Below are 27,944 nucleotides of genomic sequence, written 5' to 3'. Positions count from 1 at the left end.
TAATTAACATTTCCGCCAAAATTTAAATTTTAACGATAACTTTCGGGCCTAAGTTAATAAAAATAAAGTTCTATAAATGCGTGTGTACCTAACAATAAATTTAATATACGGAGAATGCGTACAACCACTGGTAAATATCGTCGTGCACTAAAAACATTAGTAAATGTTGATATATATTGATTTAATTTTTACTGTTTTCCCTATCAAGTTCAAATATCGACATTTACACAGCAATGTTTGTGAATGTTAGTAATTCCTAATTTGTTTTGTCTGATGCTAATATTTAACAGAATGAAAATATCGAATTTATAAAGCGAGTGAATACTTAAAATTTAATGAAAATAATTAATACCAAATGCGGGAAAACGTTTTCATGCTAACAGGTTTTAATTAATTTATTTTGATAATTATTTTTCGACTACGCATTTATTATGCCATAAAATTTTGGTATTTACTTTTAAAAATTAAAGTACAACACGGTATAGGTAATTGTAATTTTTTAAAATACCGATAGTCGCTAAAAGTGTGCAATAGGTATAGATAGCATAATAGGTACTCGTATTGTATCGGTCATCGGCATATTAAAATATACCTAAAATTATACTAAAAGTATATTATATTAAGATGCCAAGTTGCCTACATGTACTTTAAGTTAGTTATGTTAAACAAAATAACTATTATCATAGAAGTATGATTACATTACATAATTTATTCACCAAAATCAAAACAATAACTATTTTTTTTTATAAGTCTTAAAACTTATTTTAATGGCTTGGATACAAATCGTATTAATCAATATCGTTAAATAATATAATAAGTTCGTAACAGATTATTAAATAAAGGTACCTACTAAAACTTGTTTGAAAAAATAATGTGATGATACACATGTAATCATAATTCATGAAATAATATTGCCAGGTTATGCGATAAGTACTAATATATTAATATTATGTACGTACATGTACCTATATTGTATGTATATAATACATCAATTTATTATACAATGGTAGAAACGTAAAATGAATGTATCAAGGTATTTTATTAAAAAAATAAGAGGGGAAATAACTCATAAATGTATACTGAATTCTTTTTTTTATTTTGGGAATTTCATTATTTGATTTATTTTGTTGGCATACTTGGATAATACTAGTATAATATTTGAGAACCTGTAGAAAAATTGAATTAAAATTACCTTTCTAGGGTTTTAATAAGTAAATAATGTGATACGTGTAACGTGTTTATAAAGTTTTGATGAATGTCCACAATTTACCAACAATAAGTTGTAGGTAAATTAAAAAAATAACGAATTTAACTTAAACTTGATTTAAATAATTAATTCAAGATTTTTACACGATTAAAAGATTTATACTTGAAGATTTGGAAAAAATATGCTTTGATAATCAAATAATCAAATGTATAGTATACACTATATACAATGTATTATTTAGCCAATTGTATACATTTACAAAACTATTAAGACCGTGATACCGATGAATATATGTCTTATCAGGGGTTATTTAGATTATTTAAAATGTCACAAAATATAAACCTTGAAAGAATACACAGTTTTACTGTTTGGAATTCATCTCATCACGAGCCGTCATTCGTTTCTCTTAACTTAATGCAGAATAATGATGTATCGTGAACTATGGTATAACATTTACTATTGATGATAAATCATCGCATTTGTGAAAAATATTTTGAGAGGTGAAACTTGGGGTTAGAAGGTACCTACTTACATAATAACTTGGTGACGTTTTGACACTTTGTCGATGGAAATAATGTTAGATATTTCCCAGAATTCGGAAAAACATAAAACAAAAAAAATCTAAAAATGACTACGTTTTTCGGACTGTAGGTTATTTTCTCTCCTTAAAAGTGCTACATCAAACGTTATAAACATTTCTTTTATCCGAAAGGGTGTTTACAGAAAAATATAATCATAAAAAATAAACATTATTATAAAACCAATGCATATATTCATGGAATCACTCAGAATCTAAAAAAATATAAACCTAACCTATGTATTTGTAATGCATTTAAATAAGATATGGGTACTTGATCATGACTAAGTCATTTTATATTATTACCTACATAAATACATAATATTAAATAACAAGTTACAGTATATTATAATACAGTTTTGAACTTTAACAAGCTAAAAATTTTATCAGTAAATTACTTTTCTGGTTTTTAATCAATTTAAATAAATACATTTCAATTTTCAACGGAGTAAAGCCAATAAATTTTAAGAAATGTGTTTGTGAAGTTCAAATTTAGAACAAAAAAATTCAACACAATCGATTGGTATTACGAACTAAATGTAATATTTAATTAAGAATATTGTGAATGAAATTATTTTTGATTACCATTAAATTGAAAAAGTGACAATTATATTGAAATATCAAATTGATATTGAATAAAGTATAAACAAATTTTAAGTTTATTATTTTTAAATAAATAAAAACGTATCTAAAATCCATAAATAGATAATAACTAATCTCACTAATTTTAGTTTTATTTTTCTTTGTGTAGCTGCAGTTATGCTTGACCTGCAAGATAAAATAAACCACCGCACCCTTTATTACAGATGAATTAACTTTATCCCACGTACTGATGTACTCATTATTAATCTATACGTCGCACGAAATTTTCAACCTTGTAAACTTTGCATATTAAAAACGCTAACAGTCATATTAAATAAACTATACTCGTAAAATGTACAGTAGTGCATGTATAATAGAATTATGGAACTATACCTTTTAAGGGCTAAAATATATAGTCCATGTGCTTAACGTGCTGAAAGAATCGACCGTATAAAAAAATATTATCTACAAGAATTGATGTTTAATTAATAACAGTAAATGATTTATTGTTTATATTATTCAAGTTAAAAACATTTTAAAATATAAATAAATTTACAATTTATTAAAATTGGTGTTAAATTTTTAGAAAACGTCAACGTTATGAATTCTAAAATTACAAGTGGAAAAATCATTAAGTCCACAATAATAATAATCTAGATTCTAGGATTTATACTATTTTTCATCACATTTTATCATCTCGGCCTTTTCGCATGTACAATATACATATACTCGTAATTAATATATTAATAAGAAAAACATAATATAATATTATATAATTTAATTGGAAAATGATGTAGATAGAAAACCTAATATACCTATTTATTATAATATGCCTATATTGTGTTATATTAGAATTCAGTGTAAAAACACGTTAAAAAAATATACTTTTTAATCTCGCATTTTAAATAAAAGGGCAAAGGCTAGAAAAACATGTTATTTCCGCCAAATAGGAGTTAAACAACATGTAAAAATTCCAAAAACAGGTAGATTACTAATAAGATCACTCCACCTTAAATCACGCTTGATTATTCGTTAATAATACTAGTTCCCTGTACGTCATTGAAAAGATTCATATAAATACGAGTAGAGGACGTAGTATTAATCAGAAGGTAGTCAGAGTTTTAGACTGGCTATTATCTCCATTTGTAATGCTATTGCTCGTCGACTGTCGTGGACTTGTAAGTAGTTGTCATAGCCACACCGCCGCGAGCTTATGGTCATTCCCAGTTTAGTAACTATAGATGTATAGCAGTAAGCTATTTAATTTTGTATTATGTAGTTTAACTTTATAAAGTAACTGTTTAAATTATAATTAAAACATCAAATGTTTTTACTTTTCTCATCAACCAAATCAAGTTTAACCAGAAATGTGCTTAGTCGTTCAAAATTGTAAATAATTAAGTTGTAACGGTCGCAGTGTCCTAGCTACACAGCGATAATATTACAATGATACTAGTTGTATAAAAATATGCTTATTTTAGTAAAACATTGACATATATAAGTTATAATATAATTACAAAAATATAATGTATTATAACAAGCGGCGGTTAGCAGCAGCAAAATACTAAATAGGTATCATAATATAAAAGTGTGGTTATTCACGCCCACAAACTACAATGATATAATAAAATTAATTAATGCAATTGGTGCACGTAAGAAGAACAATGTGTTCCATGTAAACGTTACGGAACTAACGGCACTTTACTAAATAATTAAATAATATAGACAAACGCTTAAACAAAACGGCGGCGATGAGTGTACCGTGCGTGCATGAGTGTGTGTGTGTGTGTGTATGCATTCTCAATCGTCGATTAATTAACTGTATACTTAATATAACTCTATGACCTAGGAAGCATTAAAAATATGGTTAGGTTAGGTTAGGCTTAGTACATTTTAAAAGTATATATGAGTAATAGGGTGAATCGAGCTTGCCTAGTCATCTACCTGATGTTTAAGTAGTGAGTTCTGAATTCGTAACAAATTTATTTTCAAATAAATTAATTTAATCTCTAATTAACTAATTAATGATAATATTATGTATGTGTACTGTGTCTAATCTATAGTAAAACGTAATAATAATGTATCTAATAAATAGATTTTGTAAAATAATGGGCGTGTCATAACTCTAGCTCTCCATTTCCAAACTTTGGTGCCTATGTAATTATCCATCGTTTTCGTAAATATGAGTACCTACACGGTAGAGCTGGATGCTGGGTACTGAGTACAATTTATGGACGACTGGGATTTCCCTCGACAGAAGGTAGTATATTCGTAGTTTCGTAGTGCATACTGTACTAGCGTATAATATCCTGATTATATGGTATAGGTAGTGTGTTATAAATTATTAGTTATTAGTGTTATGTTTGTTTTATATACTTACGTATACAATCAACTTAAAATATAAATATTTTTTTTTTTTCATTTAAGGATAAAAAACTTATGGGCAGAGTTTATGCAATTGTATAATGCGTATGTATTTGGGAGTATATTTTTATAAGCTTTTTATACTAATTCACCAAGTGTAAATTCAAAACAAAAATCTGCACAAAATAATATTATTACTACAATATACTGAATCATATTAAATTTATTGTTTTCATTATAAACATAATTTATTTTTTTGGCGTGAATAAAAAAAAGAAAAGTTTTAAACTCATTTATTAAAGGGGGAATTCGGAAAATATTGATAATCCAAGCTGCTCTTTCTCTTACTAATCTCTATGGTAATCATATTATACGCACTACATAATAATTATGTAGCTCTTCAAGATAATTATAGTTATGCCACGTGACCGACATTTTTACTAAAAGATAGACGTATCGATGTATACGTGACCGACATTTTTACTAAAAGATAGACGTATCGATGTATATGTAAAAATAAAATATTTTTTTTTGGAAGGATAATAATTGGAGGGGTTTGAATTAATAAATATTTATTTTAAGGGTGAGGAAGCTTAGCATAATTTATGATACAATCAAATGTGCGTGATAATAAAGTATCTCATATTTTTATATTGTGTATATTTGTAAAACAGTGGTTCTCAATATTTTTAGGGCCACGACTCAAAGTCTCCCCACAACAATCTATTGTGACTTACATGATTTTACTTTTACTTGAGTAGTTTTAAAAATTAAATTTTGCTTATTACTTTATAGGTACTATTAAGTTTATAGGTTTATAATAAATTTAACTTTATAAATATATTTTTTATAATGATTCAAAATATGTAAAGTGTGTGTTTGTTTCTTGATATGGTTGATTATTTCACCTTATAATTTATACAGTATAAAATATCATAAATATCTTAAAATCTATATAATAAAAAAAAAAATTCCCAACCCACTAAAAATTGATGAACCACAGTTTGAGAAATGCTGGTATATAATATAATATAAAGTATAATATTATTACCGTGTCGGCATTATTCTGTGATCCACGGAGAACAGCATGTGCGTAGGCGGGTGAAAATATGGATTAAAGTTCAATATGAAATTACGTCATTTCGAAAAGCAGTGGTTTCTTCTACCCCAATTCCTAGAGTACGTGATATTTCATTTCTCATTTCCTATTTATTTTTCTCTCTTTATTTTCTATTCTTCCATTTGCTTTATCTCTATCCATTCATATTTGTTTATGTTTTTCTCTCATAAATTTCCTATTACTTAATTCTTTAATAATATATTTCCAAAATACATTCAATGACCGTTAATATTGATGATAATGTAAACATTAACCACTTAGTTGTAATAATAATAACAGTACATAAAACAAATATACTTACTATTACTTAATAAGTTTATATAATGTATATATTAATATATATTATATATTGAATATAAGAACTATTATAACGACTATATGAAATCAATATTTGTCATTTGATTCTCTATTTCACTATGTTCACCTTTTGAATAATAATTTTATACAATGATGACTCGATCCATTCCCGGATCAACGGACCAAATATCAAGTGCGTAATCCTGGCATCATAAACGTGAAAAACCCTGATTTTCGGGAGGGAGTTTGGTTATTAATTGGTCACAAAAGAATGGTATCAATTTCGAGGAAATTATTTTAGTTCTTGAGTCCAGGTAACAGACCTTTTGACATCATTCCACACCGCGTGAAAATATAAACAATGAAAGTCATTAATGCGTCACAGACTAAATTAATTTTAATATAACTTTATTTCAATCGTCTATAACTGATACACCTTATATTAGCATGTATGTTGACCAAATCAATAAACTAAAAACGCGTCTTTCAATAAAACAATACATTTATAATTTTAGGTACTTCTTATGTTACCAGCAATCTTAACAACCACGTAATAAAATACATTACAAATTATAATTCCGAATTTCAAAAGTAAACACACCTGTCTGTAAAGTATATAGTGATTAACAATTTTATTGGGGTTTTAGAAGAAAAAAAATTAAAAATTAGTTTTAAGTAAAATTACTTAATATGTAAATTACTTAGGTAGGTACCTAAGTGCCTACTTTATAATTACAAAAACAGAGATCCAATTTTTTTTTAAATATTATCTTTTTTGATTTTGTTTTTGGTGTTTAAATTAAAAATAATAGCCGATACATATTATTATGTTTTAATTTATTTGCTATCTATATCATTTCGTTATTACTTAATAATAAACTACAATAATTATATGATCACGGGATTTAAAAATTTTTGTAAAAATAATATTGTTTATCTACAACCGTATTGATTAACAAGTCATTAATTTTTATTTTGTTCTAGGATTAAAATATTAACAGGTATAGGAATTTCTTTTTGTACAGCTGCATCATTATAATCACCGAATGAGTTATACTCAAATGGATTTAAAACAAATATATTTCTACACTTGTTTCTGTTTGCAATTTTGCTGTTCAAATTAATGATATTTTATGAGTTGTTAAATATATTTGGTCATTTATGTCTATGGTGGGATAGAGGGATTATAAGGTGTAGCTTGGGATTAATCATAAACAATATAGTAGGTACCTACATTTTAATAATCCTAAATAAAGCTTTGTTTTCATTGTTTTCAATAAAATACTTTAATTTAGTTATCCGTATTCTGCAAAAGAAAAAAAAAATAATAATAAATTCTAGTTACGGCACTGTGTTTCATTATAAATCACATTTAATCTAACGTGACAAGTTTGCTTATTAAATTAAATTAATTATCTTTTAACTGTAAATTATAATTATTAATGACTGTAATCAATGAAAAACTTAGATATGTTCACTATGATATCGGCAATAAAAGATATTGCATAATGAAAAATGACAGATGACAATATCAGTTATTTTCAGTAATAATAAAAATCAAATAGATTTAAACAGTGAAGATATTATATGTCAATGTAATTAATATTTCTGTTAATAAGCGTAATCAATTGTGCCGTTACAGAACTTCATTTAAATCCTCAAAATATATTACTATTGTAAAATTTTTGATCCCCAAGATTTTATTTATTATTTACAGTGACAGTCAAAAGCGTAAATCCTTAGTTCTTATAGCATGATTTTGATTTTAGTCGAACTCCATTTATTTCAATAACGTCATTGGCCAAGTTCATAAATAGTATACCTAATATAATTATTTTATTTTGTCGTATCAACGATACAATCAAAATCAATCTTACATATCTACATTGTGCTCCAATATGGTATAATAAATTATTTTTTAAGAAATGATCTAACTGAAAAAATATGAAGTAAGTGTTATACAAAAATATAATTATATTATATAATATGGTAGGAGTAATTAGTTATAATATAATGTCAAATGTTCATAGAATTTTGTTTAAAACAATTTCTGCGTTAAAATGTATTGCTGTTTAACATTTAAACAATTCGTCTATAATAGAATGTTGACGATGAGAGAAAAATAAATGTGTAAATGATCAACCAACTAAAAGGCTGTGAACTAAATCTAGCAATGGACTCCTGCAAGTGAAAAAAAATATAGGTATAATATCATTATACAGTAGGACAGTAAGTAGGTATACCGTAACTCATATGAAATCAAAATTCAAAGTGACATTTATCGAATCTCAAAATGTATACTTATATAGGCCGGTACACGTAAACGAATATACTAATGGCAATTACAAATCAGATTTCACTGTACGATGGGTTTAAAAAAAATATCCCAACACCCACAGAATAAAATTATTATACAAACAGATAATCTTTCCGGCAGAAACAGTTTTTGTTCGATTCAATAGAAGTCGTAAAAATAATATTTTTCGTATTTTTTTTTAAACTCATATCCTAAACATTCGCGAAAATATAATGTCAAATATCTACCCGAGCACGGTCATAGCCACGGGGTCTATACAGTTGCGGATTGGTCGGCGGCGCTTTTCGGGAGGCTTTGGAAGTTGCAGTGGGGGGAGGGAGTACAGGGGAGCTTTCAGTTTTACGTTCGCCGCCGATCAATTGCTGCTGCCGCCGCGCGCGTGTGTATTATATACATCTCATAGTATAAATACAAAATAATATATACAGCGCGGTTCCACAGTTTAATAGCGCCGCCCCGTAGTAGATCGTGTTGCAGCCACCACGGAGACTGAGAGCTTGTGTCGCAGTAAAGTCGCTGCAGTTACCGGACGTGTATTGTCACGTGTAAGTTCTTATCACTGTCCCGACTTCGTCGATATGCCGAACGTCAACGGATTTACCCACGAGGACGATATCGTCCTGGTCGACTTGATCCGACAACACCGCGAGCTTTATGATGTCCACCATGAGAGATACAAGGACATCGTTTTCAAGGACCTCAAATGGAATGAAATATCGACCGAGATCGGAAAATCGGGTAAACAGTATAATCATAATTATTCTTATTTCTATTGTCGTATTATTATTATATTTTTTTGCACTTGAGCGATTATGTTGTTATTTAATTCTATAAAATAGATACCTAATCAATAAAATAATGAAATTATATGTATAATGATAGGAAGGTACCTAGCAATAGCGGTGGTTATTGTCGAGGGGGCATTTATTCGCATTGTTTATACCTAGTATTATTGTTCTTTTACAGGACAAAATTATTTGTTAACTTTTTAGAATTATTTATAAATTAGATAATATTTTGGGCCAATTTTGAATTCAATAGTTTTTATTCATGATCCACACCGTTGGATACCGAAAATATAACTTTTATGTAATATATACATAAATATTATCAATTCAAAACTGTTTTCTCTTATAGAAATATTTTGTTTGATTATTATTAACTGTAATTTATGTTTTAACATTTATGTAGTATTGTTCATTTCACAAAAGGTAATATTTGTATTAACGGTAAAAAGGAAATAAATATTTAAAACATCAATAGTTGTCCCTTGTCTTGTTGGTTTGATTATGTTTATGAACTTTTTTTGTTTAAATTTGTTTAGGGAGAGGAAAATAATGTTTTTTTTTTTTAAAAAATGTACATATTTTAATATAAATTATAATATATTAATTTTATAATTAGTATATTGCGTATAATTATAACTTCTTATTTTATACTACACAGACGTCTTGCTTAAATTAGTTAGGGGTCTTTTTTGGGGTATTGGAATGCGATTTTATGAGCAAAAAGAGCTTGAAGGGAGGGTGAAATATTTTCGTTTGAAGTTAATTTCAGTACCTACCTATATACCTATATTATAATATATAATATTGCTAAAACATTATGCATAAAAAATCTAAATTTGTCTTTATCCACTTCGTTAGCCGACCTGTTGCAGCAATAGATGGCTTTTTCGTTATTATTACGAGCTCGAGCAATTTATTATTTGTATGACTAAAAAATATGGTTGTTTATATCTAGCTTCTTTATGTACATAAAGATCAAGATTTACAAAAGTTTTATCATCATTTTTTTTTTATTATTTAAACGGGATTGTATTTTTATAATTTGAAAAGTAGGTTTTTATTTCTTGATACTCTTTGTTTTAGTTACTATAAACACTACGAATATTTTAGATAATATAAAAAAAAATATGTGAGAATTGGGATTTAATTAATTTTAGCTCTAATTATCATTGTTTAATTAGTAATTTAATATATTTTATAAATAGTTTATCAATGCAAGAGACGATGGAAAAATATAAAAGCTTTTTACTTAAAAAGTAAAAGTAATATGGAAACTCGATCATCAGTAGATAACAATTGGTCATTGTCTAGTTATGTGTCATTTCTAGATGAAAATATATACGAACAAAAGTAAGTTATAAGCCAATGAGTAAATATATTATATAATAAAATATATAGTTATTTATAAGATATTATTTTAAATAACTTATAATAACACATAAACATAATATAATAATAACTAGGGCGCTAATTTTTATGTAAATACAATAAAAAATACATAAAAAACGTTAGGTGACCAAAAAAACTTTAGAATTTAATACAAGGTTTCTTATAAGTTGCTCTTATTATGGTTAAAAAAAAACTTAAAATCGTTTGTTACAATTTATTTTTATTAACGTTTAAAGTTTAAATTTTTAAAATTATTTTGTAGTTAAAAAGTCATATTACTTTTAGTATTCATATCTAAAGTTAAAAATTTAACACAACATTTTTCATAAGTTTTCTTCCAAATAACTATAGAGAGTTCTCGAACGTCAATATAGGATAATTGTTATGAGCGTTTGAATTTTAAATTTCTACGAAATCGTTTACCAAACGATAATGATTTATCTTCAAACGATTTTTAATATTAAAAAAAAAAAAAAAAAAAAAACGATTTTTATTTTTAATATTTTTACAAATTTTGTTATTACTCGAAAAGGTATAAGTCATAGATACTTGAAAATTTCAGTAGTTATTTAAATTGGCATTTATAAATATCGGTAAAAATTTTTTGGCTCAGTAAAAGTACTTGAAATTTAATACACGCTTCCTCATAAGTTAATTTTGTAGGGATTAAAAAATTATAAGATTACATAGGCACATTTTTTTTTATTAACGTTTAAAGTTCAATTACTGGCAAAAATTCGTCAAAATAATGAATATTAGCTAATTATTTTGTAGGTATAATTTATAAAAATCGTAGTATAAGACATAAGTAGCTATAAGCGTTGAACATTTAGTACAAGATTTTCCATAAGTATGAATGATACCTATCATTGGATTCGAATTTAACACGTAAATAATGGTGACCAATTGTACAGCAGAGCGGTACCCACTTGACCACGCTTTTTTTATACTATGATATTGATATAATAAGTTATTATACTTTTCAATACATATATTTTTTTTTTTTAATTTCTAACGTTTTAGTTTAATTTTATTTAGATATTCATTAAATATGCTACACTAATTTTATAAATTAGTTGATAATAAAAATAAATATTTTTATTCAGTTTTAAGTGCCCATTTATAAAATTAAAGAAATGCATCACCCTATAGATATATGTAGAAAATAATGATACAATACGAAAATTATTATTAAAAAATAAAAATTACAGCATTAAATCAAGCAGTCAAAATGGTGAAGCACAATTGGAACTCGGGCAACAAATTTTTGATAAGTTTTTGCATGATGATGATTTAGCATTGCCATCTTCTTCTTCTACTAAGAATACTATTCAATTAAAGGAAGACAAAATAGCGGCTATTTTAACAGAGGGATTAAAAGAAAGAAATGAAATATTGTTTAACAGTTTACAAAAGCAAATTGAAATACTTGATAATACCTCATTTACAGTCACAATTCAATATGAACAGAAGTAAGTTCCTAATTTACGAATATTTGAATAACATTAATTTAATTGATTAATATGTGACAATTTATATTTTATTGAGAACTAGTTTAATAAGTTAATTATTTTTAATTCAAATTTGTTTTTATTTCTATAAATCAATCTTTATTATAAATTTAAATTACCTACCCCTTCTGCTATTTGTACCTATACATTGTCAATAATGTACTATGTAGTATTTAAATATGTCATTATTAGTATATTTTATTAAAATTTACAGTGATACTTCAAACGTCCAAAACGAAGAATTGAAAAATGATCACGGAGAACACGTCGCTAATGACACTACCCATGATGAAGAATTTACATTGCCACAACTATTACCAAATTCGGTGTCTTGTTATTTAGCTGAGAAACTTGCTCAATCAAAGGAGAGAAATACGATTTTGCATAATTTGCAAAAACAAATTGAAATGCTTAATAATAAATCAGAAACTACTAAATCATTAGATTTGTTTTTTAAAAGTGTATTACTTGATGTTCAAGATTTCTGTCCTCGTGCAATTGATGACATCAAACCCAGAATTTTGAAATGTGTCTCTGAAGTCAGAGAAATGTATCATAACTCAAACGTTTCTCCGGATAATTTGTCTTGTTCTACTAATGAAAAATGTACCCGCGTGGATGAAGGAAATACAATTTTATTCAACTTGCAAAATCAAATTGAAATACTTAATGGTAAATTGGGAGCCACTAACACAATGGATTTATTTTTCAAAAGTGTATCAGCAGACATAGAAGATTTCTGTATTCGTGCCATTGATGATGTGAAACTTAAAATTTTGGAGTGTGTTTCCGAAGTTAAAGAAATGTATTTTATTCCTGAGTTGGGTTCAGTGGCTTCTTCAATAAATGGCAACTCAACACCCAACTATGTACCACCACACACAGCACCTATAAACCTCAACAACGTACCGCAATCGCCAACTCAAGGATTTATAACATACGTACCTCTTTATTGCAATGACCCGTCTAATTATGTAACTTCATATTATTAGATTGGAAAGAAAAAATTGATTTTGTTAGTCATGTTTTTAGATTAGTTTGAATTCAACGATTTAATTCCAGGTACCTCAGAGAAACATGAGCCTGTTGTACCCTCCTGTAATCTTTTTTTTGTGTGTTTATCGTAATTTTCTTAAACTAATAAGAATAATATATTTGTGTAATACTTTTTAATTATATTGTGGATTTAATTAAATTAATCTTGTTTAACATATAAAAATTCGAAAAAGTCACTTGTTATTAATTTGTGAAACAATATAATATTATTATGTCTAATAGGTACCTATACAATTAATATAGTGATACATAAAGTTAATATATTGTATAGCTCCATCGTTGAACATTTACAATTGTCAAACATATCGTATACCAACATTTTTTTTTATTAAAGATTGTATTGTTTGGACAGTATATAAATGTATCATAATATTAAATAGGGCTGTGAATTTAAAGCGTTTACAAATGATTAATAAATTGTTGCTAAACTTCATACTTCACTTACCTGAACAATTTTTTTTTTAACTATCGGTAAATATTTATTTATTTATTTATATTTATTTGAGGCCTTCTTATTTGTCTCTACTATTCGATTGAACAATATAGGTGATCATAATAACTGTTGTTTTAAAATAATAAAAGCTTATAACATACACTGTACCTACCTATATAATGTTATATCCAAATGTATTAAAAATAAATAAATAAACGTAAGAAAATAAATTGTAAACTATGAAAACTTTTAAAAATATGTGAAGAAACAAAAGTTTTTAAACTTGATTCAATATTATGTGATTCAGACTTTTTCTAAAGAAAGCCATGTTGTACAATTAAGATAAGTTAAAATGCATTATGATACAAATTCATAACTAATATTTATATTGATAAAATTTGGTTTCACAGACCAGATAAAGTGTATCTATCATTTTAACTAGTTAGTACAAATTGTTAAATTTTAAGAGCGACATTTGATTCACAAAATATTTTTTAAACTTTTTGTGTGTGTGTGTGTTTTGGCAAATAAAAATAGTTCTTCTTTAGTCAACTGTCACCAAACCATATTACAAAATTTGGTACTTATACTTAATGCCATAAATAATTTTTTTTTTAACTACATTTTTACAATTTATATTTATAAATATTTCTATTATTATAATCGTTAATATAAACAATAAAAAATTATATAATATAATTATATAATTATATAATTGTTTTTTCTGTTTATACATATTTTATTATACCTATTAAATGTATTTATATAAAATAATGCAGCTATTGGAAAAAAAATCGAATTTCGATATTTTTTTTAATAAGATTTCTAGGTATATATTTTGTTAAACATTACGTCTTGTAATGTAGTATTCACTACTTAAAAATGTTAATTTTACGTTAACAAACTTTAATCTTTGTTTTTGTAATTTATGACGTTTATAAGCCTTAGTAGTAAGTTATTAGAACATATTAGAATATATTAAAATTATACAAGGTTAGGTATTTCATACAAAAACCTACTTAATTTGAATTATAATTTGAGAAAAAAATAACATTTGATTTCTAAACAAATTAATATTTAAAATAATTGTATTGTTTAATGTTCTTTAATACCTTCAATAAATATTGTAACTGCTCATTTTCAGTTTATAATTGGTTTTAACTCTGTTTTGTAAGAACGTTTTGTTCAATCAACAACAAAAATAAATTAAACTGTATACGGATTCTTTTTAATTTTGTTGTAATTTGTGTGACAATATATTATGCATTCGTCTACTAAAAAAATTTCGTTGTTCTAATTTTAAACACTTCCGAAAGATTATTCTTAAAAAACAATATAATTACATTGGTAGGTTAGATAATTAATTAAGATATTAATAATTTATTTACTACGTAAATGTTGGCATTAATTTACATTATCCATCATTTTATAAAAGTATAATTAATTTATAACATGTAAATAATTTTTTTTTTACAAGATAATATGATAAAAAATTTTAAATTATACATACAAGTATAATATAAATATATAACCATAAGGCTTATAAAAACGTTACCGATCCATACAAATTGGATGATGTGGTTTATCGATAATGTTAAGAATTGGTATTTAAATCATTGATACATTTAAATGACAAGCATTATGCATATATGTATAAAAACTATATTTCAAAATTAAAAAAATTAGGTAAGTAGGTAACTAACAATAGGTTATAAGTAGGTACTCTGTTATACAGTAGATGTATGTAGATGAGTGTACCTCATCATTGAATAAGCCACTGTAATATAAGTAGGTACCTACATATTAAATTCAGTTTCATTGATAAAACATTATATAGAAAAATATTTCTGAGCTGAGATAGACTTTTTGTAGTATATTTTAATTAGTGATTCAATAATAAATTAGTACTTACTAAGTACCTATTAAAAATATATATATATAGTAACTATATTTAATTTTTTGAGTCTTGATTTCGGTTTTGGTTATTAAATTTACAAAAAAAGAATTACGGTTCTACTTTCGGTCATTTTCGGCTTTATAAAAATCTTGAAAACTTAAAATTCCTGATCCCTTGTTCATATACTAATTAAAAATATTGAAAACACAGTTTTTTTTTTATATATTGAATATTTACAATCTAACAATCTGTACATAATTTAACATAATAAGAAAATGAGTTGAAACATTTTTTTTTTTTAATACAATATAGTTACGATATTTTATAAGCCTTTCAAGTTCACAAAAAACTTTTTATAATCTTAAAGTCACACCATGTTTGAATACTTTATATAATTTTAGTTTCTGAACGTGTGATGAATGTATTGATTTTATAATTATGTGTTTTTTTTGTGTGTCAGTGTACAGCAGTGATCGGGCCGGGAGGAGTATAATAGTAATAGATATACGCGCGCCCTGTCACCGGCTACTTCGTAACGCACGCACACACCAACCGACCTGTGTAAAATATGTATTCGTGAATAGCGACTGAAAGGAATTGGATGGGGTCGCCGAGCAAGACCAGAGAGTGCTAGTGTATGGTGGTGTGTGTGTAAATTGTAGAAACTTAAATACTAGACGAACAGGTAACTCTAATAAATAAATGGTAACTAAAAAAAATAACTACGGCCCTTTTAGGCCCTTTTGGCTCAACAGGTAAAAATAATTTGGCACAGCCGATAATAATAATGCCAATATAATATTTAAAATAAAATAATAATATAAAATAACTCACAGATCGTCGGTGCTCGGCTGGCCAAGAATATTGTTCTGTTTTCTATGTAATTTCCAGATGACTACCAGAGTTGGATGAATAATTCATTAGTTAAAATGATATTGGATACAAGTGTATTAATTAACTGTCAGCCATGCTCGTAATTCTAAAATATTAGAAAACATAAAATTTAATTTTCCTGAAATTCCATCAAATTAATGTAAATGATTAATTATTTTATGATAATAAAAAAAATATTTTTATGTTTTACACGTAAACATCCAATTAATAAATTTAATTAAATATCTTTAACAGACGTTTAAAGAAACTGGTTTTAGGTATTCGTTATTAATTTCATAACCAAACAAGAGATAATGCCATAAAATATTTAAAATTCCAAACTGAAGAATGTGTAGGTAGGTAGAGTGTATACGATAAAAAGCTAATAAAATCTTTTAATTTTCATCTTCAATATCTTTTTCTTTAATATTAGCCGGTAAAAAAGAATGAAATTTCATTACAATTTTTATTAAATTATTTAAAAATATTAAAGATGCACGCTTACAATTTTTTTTTAAGCATTTAAAGTTCAAATTATGATAATTTACGTCAGTCATGAAAAATTGAAAATTATTTTATACAGTTAAAAATGTATAAAATGTTTTATTATTAGGTATATCCAAACCTTGAACATTTATTGCTTGGTTCTACATAAGTAGTACATTTAAAGTTCAATTTTGATCCAGGAAAGTTCAATAACACCAAAAAATAAAAATTTATTTATTATCATTAATTTACTACAATACAATAATTAAACATTTTTTTAAAATCTTTACACTTTAAATTTTATTTAAACACATTTTGAATACTAAAACATAAATCACTATATTTTATTCAAATTATTACTTTGAACTTGTGCCGTATACAATATTTATTTCTGTGGCAAACGTTATTAATTTACGACTAGTTCTACGAGTACATTGCATAATGTGGCGTGATCGAGGATTTGAGTAGTCAACACATAATACACCAGATCTGCGGTTTTCAAACTTTTTTTTGTGTGTACACTGTAATAACGGAAAAATAACAGAAAAGAAAAAAGAGAAAAGAAACAAAATTAAATTAAAAATAAAAATATAAAAATATAAATATATTATTTAAATATTTTTATTTATTAAATATTGTATTATTTAGGTGATGATGTAATGTGGTTTAAATAAACTGTAGGACATTCATAAGGGACACAAGCCTTGAATGAATGCCTCAAGTATATTTATGATTTATTAATTATTTATTAGTTATCTTAAATTATGTCTTATTATTTTAAATTTGCGTAATTACCTATCTTCCTCCTGATCGTCGGAGGGTTCTCGAGATCGTGCTTCGAGAATGATCAAGTATACCGTTTATAAAATATTAAGTTAATTATTAATTTATTAAAATCTAATAAATTAATAAATACAATAAAATACCTGTATAAAATTATTACTATGTAAATATGGATGCGCATACACCTTACCTTATCCGTAGCTGTCAGTGATCGCAGTCGACGTGATAAGAAGAGAAATAATTATTTTTTAAACACTCAAAAAAGAAATAACTGAACATTCAACAAATTTCATCTTAAAAAAGGGAAACAGCAGAGTTGTAGTACACAGGATCTTTTGAGTGGGTCTTAGGTATGTATGATGTGCTCCTGCACTGTTCTGGTCAAGTGGTGCTCATGCACTGATGAGAGGAGACGATTTAGGTCAGGCCCGACAGACTCATCGGCGGCCCGATCAAAGGTGTTGGTGTCTCCAAAGAAAATTGTCTCTTTCTTTGGCGACAGAGACCTTGACCAGACCATCCCCTATCTCCGGCGGCACATGAAAGAAATCGCATGTGTTGCGCCATACCGTTATAATCCCGTACAGTGTCCTGTGCGTGACTAGATAATAGGAATCGTTCCAATCATCAGTGACTTGATTTTTTGAGGTTTTTTAGGGTATATTACATGCGTGCGACAACTCGACCGTTATTTATTTTATTAAATAAAAATAACGAATTTACAATTATGATATGTAAAATCGAGCATATCATTACAACACCTTAGGTGAATTATTAATCAGACACGTACCACTAATACTTTACTTTTTAGTTGAATACATTTATTTTAAATAACAAGACAGTAAATAACTGCAATATGATTGTTTGAATTTATTAGTTTTTTAAAATAAGGCGTGAATTAATTAATAACAAATTTTCAATGAGATCAGAATCGAATATATATTTTTAATTTTCCATTTTACCACCAAGCGGCCTTTAGCGTACCACCATGTAGTATTTTACGTACCACTATAATGGTACCACAGTTTGAGAACCACTGCACTAGATGTTTTGGATGGTCGTGGTTAGGGAAAATACAGCCGGCGATTGTACGACGAGGGGACGTTTTGACCACCGTTCTTTTATGTAACGCAGGTACCTGTTGTATGCGTACCTATCTGTTAGTGAGCAGATGGCGAATCATGTAAAATAGAAAAATGTTTAATAGTTGTTAAGTGTTCTGTGATCATAAATGTGCTATGTTATACGCATTTCTAATATGGAGAAAACAATGGTGTTCTCATTTTTTTTTTTACAATCCGTTAACAATTTTCAGCGAATAAACAAAATAGTAATATTTTATAATATATCATTAACTATATCATGTGCCAGTGGTCAAATACAAAGTTGTGGTTATCATTTTATATATCCATATATATTTGTATCGTATTGTTATATTTTAATATTAAAGCACTGTAAGTGTGTTATAATTAATTCCTATTAGTACGTGTGGTTCATGAAACATAATAGGTAGAGGTAAAAAATTACGAGCATTTTTGGAGGGTTGGTATAAAAGGATTCCGAGAAAAAAGGAAAAAGCGAATCTGCTCCCTTCGACATTCACGTTTGGGATACGGATACTTGCAGCTGTCTGTTTTCCCTCTCACGTTTGTAGTTAAAATCAATAATAGGGACGACTCCCTTCCACATACACACAGATGGCGATGTTCCCTCCTGCTGGGTAGCTTATTGATTTTTTATCCCCCTTTTTCCCAAGCGTCAAACCTTAGTTCTGTATAAATTCGAACACTGTTGGTTCGTTGCTGTTGTGTATACCATTAGTCATTTCTATCGTTTTACAATTTTCATTTCTAACAACAGATGCTCAGAGATAATCGTCGAAACTGACGCACACGTGACAAAATAGAAGTTTGGCAACATCGCAAATACATCTTTCCAAAGGATACGATAAAAACAAGACTGTTTACTCTAGTCGTCAGTTGTCGATCGACATTCTACTTGTTATCGTGTCGATTGATAGTGGTAAGTGAACGTATTTTATACGACCATTCTAAATGTCTAATATATCTAATATGTAAGTACATACTATATAATTCTGTAATATGTATTGTAATTTTCATTTATAACATTGAGTTCTAATTTACTTTTGTGAATAAAAAATCAGAAATAAGAATATCAATAAGATGATGTATGGCGGTGATGAAATTGGCGCGCTTGTGTGTGACTTGGGATCACAGTCGTTTCGCATTGGAGCCGCCCAAGAAGATTGTCCAAAAGCAGAAATACCATCCTTCGTTGGTGTATTGAATGATGGCACGTCAGATACGAGTGCGTTGGAACCCGGTGCTAAAGCTGGTAATCGAATCAACGGGAACACCAAATATTTCACTGATGTTACGTCATTGCGCGTACCTCGTAAAGGTAAATATAAATCTATCTTAAATTTGTAGTATACAGGGTGTAATTCGTCCATTTGACAATTAATGCAATAACCTTTACTTTTTCAATATTTTTAAATAATTTCTAGAGCTCCGTGCTATAAATTGTATATGTTATATGTTTATATATATATATATATATCCAAGATAGCTATTTTATAAATAAGTTATTAAAAACAACTAAAGCGTTTAAAATTTTAAATTAGGTTAAGTCATTGATTTTCAAACAATTTTTAAAGTTTGTTAAAATTCAAATTTATTTAGTGCTAATCAGTGTTACTGCAATAGTTGATTTTCAATTATATTTTTCCAAGAAATAATTTGTTACATTAATAGGTAATCAACAAAAATATTTTTAATCATAATATGTGTTGATTACCTACTGATTAATGATTATTATTTTTATTTTTTCAACAGTTATACAAATATTGTTGAGGAGTTATATTATGTATTGTAATATTAATTTTAAATCATCAAGTTAATAATGTAATTATTTTATTTAGTGTTTTATAATTTAAATAATTAATAATAACATACCTATTTTTTTAATTTTATTTGAATTAACTTAATATTAGATATACCATTTCTCAACACTATAAAATGACAACGTAGATTTCAAATCTAGTATAATTAAATTATGCATTCAGCATAATGCTGAATGATGCACACATAAAGATATGATCAATCCAATATTAAATTAAAATAACTAGGGCTTGGATGTTGTTACATTAATTAAAAATTATTAAAAACGAATGGTTATAGTTAGATTTAGAAATTTAAAAGCTTGAAACACAGACAAATATAAATACAAGTATGAGAAAATACATACATAATATGTATACTAGAACAAAACAATTTTGATTAAATTTATTTAAAAATGTAAAAATTTTTCTGTTTTTAAATAATATGTATTTGCTTCAATATAAATTTCATTGAATAAAAAAAAAATAACCGATAGGTCGATAGATCATCTGTAGCATGGAGCGCAAAGCCAATCACACAGAAGTCACATAATACTTATACAACATAAGTAAAATACATTACATAATATGTACCTATTGTACCCATACAAATTTTAATTTTTAACTAGGTGTATATGATAATTTTTTGTTCAATAAGTAAAAACAGTATAGTATGCAAAATACATAGTTGCATACATACATACAAAATGTAGTTTTTTATTATTATAAATATTTTATATTATAGTATGATAGGTTAAGGTTTCAATTTAATTATAACAACCTTAAAGTCCCAATCATGACATCAAACATACCTAATAATTAGGTATTTTAAATAAGTACCTATGTTAAATTGCATCAGTTAAAAATGATTATAATAATATATTCTAAGCATATTAAAAAAGGTGAGCCATCAAGATATCTATGGTAGGCTAAATTTTAAAGCAAATTCATTATTTTTGAAAGACTGTTAATTTTAAATCACAATTTAATTTAAATAAATGTGAAGATATTTGAAATATGTACGATTTTGATATTAAGACAAATATTGTTGTCGTTTAATATATTTTACTATTAAATAAGTGACTTATCGAGATATGTATGGTAAACTAAATTACTATTTTGCTATATTTATTTTTCTATTAAATGTGACAAACGTTTAAACAAATTACTTAAAAACTATGTAAGCTCAAAGCTCAAATTAGGTTTTTAAAAAGTTAAATAAATAAAGGTAGGTACTAATTGTTTATAACACTCACAATACTTAAATTTATTTCCCCACAGGTAATATGACTTAGGTATAAATTTATATTAAATGTAATTAATCATTTTGACTTACAGAATTTTGGTTTATGCCAGGGGTTAAAAAATTGATTCAATCGAATAACTATTTTGCTTTATTGATTACAATATTAAATACGAACAATATTTAAAAAAATTTGTAGAAAATAATAATAAGGCATTCATAAGCTCAAAGTGGTGGCTTTTGTATGAATGATTTTATAAAATATAGACTTTAAAAATTTATAAATTTTATAATTTTACTAATACAAACCAACAAAAAGCCATGAATGCAAATATTCATCCAGTAAATAGTAGAATTGTATGCAAACATTACCCACAAATCAGGTATTTATGTAAAACAATGTTATTTATATTAGAAAATCTAAATATTTAGGTGCTTAAATTTGTTGAATTGTACTACTTTTCATTAAAATAAAAATTATAGATACAAGTGTAGGTACTGTGACTTTAAGACTAATTAAACCATTTATTTATTCTATCTTATTAGTTTCTATACATATTATATTTCAATAAATGTCTGTCTTAAAAAACTAATTGAAGAAAATAGATCATATCCTATAACAGATGTAATTTAAATCAATAAGCTAATTAAAAATTAAATAAATGAAGAATACATATTGAACTGTGATGAAAAAGATAATTTTAAATTTGAGGTCTTATAGATAAGTACAAATGTTAATATACAATGACTTTAAGACTTATTAAACATTTTCTTTATTCTAACTAGTCACCATACATTTCAATACATTTTTTATAGGTTCTTATAAAGAAAGAAATACCTAGTTAGAATCCATAATAATGAGCAATACCACTAATACTTTCATTGGCAGTATGTAACAGTCCAACGCCAATAATAATTAAACAACAATAATATTAATACAGTATAAAAGGGAGGTTAATAATAATATAGATAAGCGAACAGTATAGGATTCAATCAAAATTAAATAAATGAAGAATACAAATTGAAGTGTTATGAAAAACTAATTTAAAATTTGAAATCTTAGACAGGTACAAATATTTAATGACTTTTAGACTAATTAAACATATTGCTTTATTCTAATTAGTTACCATATATTTCAATAAACTTTTGTTTTAAATTGATTTAAGAAATTGGATCATATCCTATAACAGTTTTAATTTAAATAAAACATATTGTACCTTTTAAATGTAAATGTGTAATGTACCAAATTATCGAAATTACATTTTCTGTTGTCAATTTAAAACTAATGCAAACATTTTCATACGATAACAACCAATAAAAATTTAACCAATTTATTCAAATAATATAAACGCACTAATTAAGACAACTTAAAAATAGTTGATTGAAATAATTAGATATGTATTTAAATTTAGTGTAACTTTTTAAGTTTCAATTGTCATATAAAAATTATGAAGAAGTGTTATCAAAAGACAACCACAGGTATTGTAACTGGTGTTCTGGAAAAATTTAAAGAGTAACTACCTAAAAGTAAATAGGTTATTAGGTATATAATTTTTGTTATAATTATTTGTTGTTTATAATTATTAATTGTATTATTTTCTTTAATCTGAAAGAAAAGTTATATTTTAGTAATATTTTAAACTCAATATATTTTTATTTCTAGACAAAGAAATAATTAACTGTATGAAAGACGGCATGGTCGAAGATTGGGATTTATTCGAGAAGATTATGGATTACTCTTACTCAAAGTGTTTGTACACCGAGGCCCAGTATCATCCAATATTATTTAGTGATTCACCATTAACTACCAAATCCAAAAGAGAAAAGTTGGTGGAAATAATGTTTGAAAAGTACCATGTACCTGCTCTTTACCTTTGTAGAAATGCGGTATTAGCTGCGTTTTCATGTGGTCGCCCTACTGCTATTGTCGTTGATAGTGGTGCAGTACATACGTCTGCTATTCCGGTGCACGATGGCTATGTATTACCTTCTGCCATGGTCAAATGTCCTTTGGGTGGAAATTTCATTAGCTCGCAATGCAAACAGTTCTTGGCTGTATGTCCAATAACATTTTTACGAGTATATCATGATAATAATTAATAATCCATCTGTTTTTTTATTTTATCTTTGATAGGAAAGTAATATTGAAGTGACACCACATTATATGATCGCAAAAAAAACCCCGGTAAAAGAAAAAGAAAAGCCAATATGGACAAAGAAAAGAACACTGCCAGAAGTGACAGACTCTTGGTATAGTTATATGTGTCAATCAGTCATTCAAGATTTTAAACAATCTGTGTTGCAAATCTCTGAAACTCCATACGATGAGAAAACTGTATCAACTCTACCAACTTCTCATTATGAGTTTCCTAATGGCTACAATCAAGTAATAATAATTTTCAGCTTATAGTTAAGTAGTAAAATTCAATAAAAATAATACTTCAATTTTTTTTTACCAATCATTATTCATAATAAAAATATTGAATTGTTAGGACACTATACAGCATAAATTGTTTATAAGATCTGTTTTAGCTAAAAAAAAAAAAACACTCGAGCTTGAGTTATACTTAAAAATCAAATTGACATTAGAAACAATAATATTTCCTGTGTCATAATATTATATACATAGCCAAACATTTTATTATCAGCATTTTATAAAAGAATGGGCAGTGTGGTGCAGTGGTCACACAAGTTGGCCACAACGCGCGCAGTCACCAGTTCGAACCCGGCTCAGAGCAAAAAATATTCTACAGAATTTTCTGTAGTCTCTCTCCCCAGCTGTTGTTCTGGTTGCCTACTCTGCCCCCCACCGGACCCACTCCACTGGGAGTGAAGTCCACACATGTGTGAATATTCTCTTCCTAAGAGAAGGGGGTACAAGTGCTACGTACTGCACTCTACCTCTCTCAAGCGAAAATACTTCGATAAAGACCCAGACGGTCGTTTCGATATAATAGTTGAAAAAAAAAATTTATAAAAGAAAAAAACGAATATTTCAAATGCCTATAAAATAAATAGCCTTAAAATAAGCGAAATACTTTGAAAAATAAATTATGTAAAAAAATGTCAATTTTTATTTTGATGAAATTTTTAAGTATCTACGACTTATACCTTTTCGAATAATAACAAATATTAAAAATCGTTTGAGGATAAATCGTTATCTTTAGGTACGCGATTTCGTAAAAATTTTAAATTCAAACTCTCATAACAACTCTCCTATATTGACATTCGAGTACTCTCTAGTTATTTGAAGGAAAACTTATGAAAAATGTTGTGTTGAATTTTTAACCTTAGATATGAATACTAAAAGTTATATGACTTTTTTACTACAAAATAACTTCCAAATTTTCACATACCTATTTTGTAAAAATTTGAACTTTAAACGCTTATAAAAAAAAAAAAAATTATGACTAACGATTTTTGATTTTTTTTTTAACTACGATAAGAGTAACTTATTAAAAACATTGTATTAAATTTTCAAAAAAATAAAAATAAAAAAAGGTATTTCAAATTAATCGAACATTTCAGTTGTCTATTAAAAGTACAAAAGAAATCAGAATATTTTAAAAATTTAACCGTGTATAGATAATGCTAATATAAAAATTTGGTGAAAATTCCAAGTATTTATAGTGATTCGTTTTTAAGTTACAGCACACACACACAAATAAAAACACATTATTGTAAATTTGAATAGGTACATTCAAAATTTCGTTCAGAATATAAAATATTCTCCAACCAAAAAATTAATGTACCAATATAATATTTAATAATAATTAAAAAGATATAAATATACACTGATACAAATAATGTTATGTTTCAAGGAATTTGGTAATGAAAGATTCAAAATACCTGAACAGTTATTTGATCCTAGCCCTAATATGGGTGGCTCTATGTTAAGCATAAGCCATATTGTTGTTACAAGCGCAGGGATGTGTGATGTGGATGTAAGACCTACCTTGTATAATAACATTGTTATCACTGGTGGAAATTCATTGATACAAGTAAAATATTTTAACTACATTTTTAGTTACAATTTTTTATTAATATAAATATATCTATGTATTAAAAGGGTTTTCCAGAGAGATTAAATCGAGATCTTACAGCACGTGTGCATGCCAATATGAGATTGAAAATGATTTCACCTAATGGATCTGCTGAGAGGCGCTTTGGTGCCTGGATTGGTGGTTCAATAATAGCATCAACTGGAGCATTTCAACAAATGTGGTATAGCCGTCATCAATATAATGAAGGAGGCAAAAGTCAAATTCATACCAAGTTTGCTTAATAATGTTAGTATGGACAGTCTTAAATTTCGCACTTTTAATATAATTACATAATCTTATTAATTGTTAAGACTCGCATTAAGGTTCTGTAAGTGACTCATTTTTGCTCAAAAACACGTCTTATAGGAAAAACTCGTTCCTTACAAAGTGACTCGATTGTGATACTTATTTTTTTTTTTTTTTTTTTGAAACCGTGTTTTGAGCAAAAACTTGAGTTCTTCATTTTTCGTCAGCGGGGCCGTTATCATTTATGATTATGATTAATATTAAATTTAAATTCCATGGGTTATTAAATATATTGTTTAAATATTGCACCTTTGTAAATACACACGAGTGTGGCTTTTAATAGTATGTGTGCTGTATGCATACAGTTAAATAAATAATATTAGATAATAGGAAAATTACATGTATATAAAAGCACATAATATTGCATAAACGAGTGATCAATCATATAATATTTTGTGCATAAATATATTTCAAGAATAAATAGGAAATTTTAAAATGTGCACAAACTATTTGTAGCATAATTATTATAGTTAATAATTTGAATGTTTTTTTTTTGTACATACTTTTTTTTTAAAATAATAATCGTAAAATAATAACACCTTTGTAGTTTGTATTTAAAAAATGTATATTATTCAGTTTTCCTACAAATGTAAGAGAAAACTGCTTATAGGAATAACATTTCTATTTCCACAAAAAAAAAAAAAAAATACGGTGTGGGGTTTAGTTATTTCACCAAATAGGCACTAGCTTAATATTATTTTATTTGTAATAAATTTAACTACCTACTTATTTTGTATATGAATATTTGCTTGTGCCTATCGTACCTATAATATATATATTATATATTTGCGGTACGCTTCAACAAAATTGTTACATTATATTTAAAACGAAACAAAACCTAACCTAATTACCTAAATTTATCTTTTTTGCGATATTTTGTACTAATCATTATTTTTGGAACCAAATATTTATGATGAATGATGATATTTAACAAACTATTTTATAATTTTTTTTTTAAATATTTTAATTGTAAAATTAAAACGTAGGTACCTACCTAATGGAATTTGTATTGATTTAAGGATAATAAAAAAAATTGTAAATTGTACATTGTACAAAAAAAAAAAATAATTATTATTAAATTGAAGATATACTTACTAAGCTGATATTAAACTAATTAATTATTAAAATATAATAATCCAAGAAATTTCATATTTTGGGGTACTGAGTATTCCGTGTTTTTAAATTGAATGTGTTATGTGCGTAATGACTACCTATATACTAACATAAATCTTAACAGTTATTACATTTGTCTTATATTATTGGCAATAATATTAAGTAATAATAAATAACTATTGTTTAAAATGATCATATTGTTTTGTAATTTCTTACAAGTAGGCAGTAGTTAATATGTTCCTATAAAATAGGGTGACCATACGTCCTGTTTTAAACAGGATTGTCCGTTTTTCGTAATATTTACAATACATATATTAAATAAATATTGTATATTGTTTCATGTTTTGACAATCAATATACTTATATTTTACTCATTGCAAAAAAGTGTCCTGTTTTTTTTTTTTTTTAAATATGGTCACCCTACTAAAATACAAATAAATACCTAATTATGTAAATATTGTAAGTATACAAAAACATAACTATTCGTATTCGAATACTATATCTACATAATATCTATATAATATAAATATTTTTACTATAAAGATTTCACTTTTCCGGAGACCTTCACCTTCTACTGAGTCCTCGTACCTATATAGGTACGCGATATTTCGTCCTTCTATATATACTTATTTTTTTTTTTCACCAGAACTAAAACGTTGC

The 27,944-nt window shown here is 26.4% G+C and overlaps 2 protein-coding genes across 4 annotated transcripts; both read left to right on the top strand.

Annotated features, from left to right (window-relative positions):
* Positions 1–8,839: 8,839 nt before the first annotated feature.
* On the top strand, positions 8,840–14,254 carry LOC114124119 (uncharacterized). The gene is made up of 4 exons (XM_050206247.1): positions 8,840–9,202; positions 10,458–10,602; positions 11,853–12,113; positions 12,367–14,254. The coding sequence occupies exons 1-4, from the start codon at positions 9,043–9,045 to the stop codon at positions 13,142–13,144; spliced, it is 1,344 nt and encodes a 447-aa protein (XP_050062204.1). The 5' UTR covers positions 8,840–9,042; the 3' UTR covers positions 13,145–14,254.
* Positions 14,255–19,419: 5,165 nt separating this feature from the next.
* LOC114124121 (actin-like protein 6A) lies at positions 19,420–27,476 on the top strand. 3 transcript variants are annotated; one of them, XM_027987306.2, is made up of 7 exons: positions 19,422–19,754; positions 19,845–20,101; positions 23,486–23,648; positions 23,703–23,877; positions 23,957–24,208; positions 25,644–25,823; positions 25,892–27,476. In XM_027987306.2, the coding sequence occupies exons 1-7, from the start codon at positions 19,735–19,737 to the stop codon at positions 26,105–26,107; spliced, it is 1,263 nt and encodes a 420-aa protein (XP_027843107.2). In that variant the 5' UTR covers positions 19,422–19,734; the 3' UTR covers positions 26,108–27,476. The 3 variants fall into 3 exon arrangements, with proteins under 3 accessions (XP_050063551.1, XP_027843107.2, XP_050063552.1); XM_050207594.1 differs by having other exon boundaries at positions 19,420–19,754; positions 23,486–23,877; XM_050207595.1 differs by having other exon boundaries at positions 19,422–19,702; positions 23,486–23,877.
* Positions 27,477–27,944: the final 468 nt, after the last annotated feature.

Source organism: Aphis gossypii, chromosome X, assembly GCF_020184175.1.
Source record: "Aphis gossypii isolate Hap1 chromosome X, ASM2018417v2, whole genome shotgun sequence".
NCBI lineage: Eukaryota > Metazoa > Arthropoda > Insecta > Hemiptera > Aphididae > Aphis > Aphis gossypii.
The sequence above is the reverse complement of the archived record's forward strand: the minus strand, read 5'-3'. Positions and strand labels throughout refer to the sequence as shown.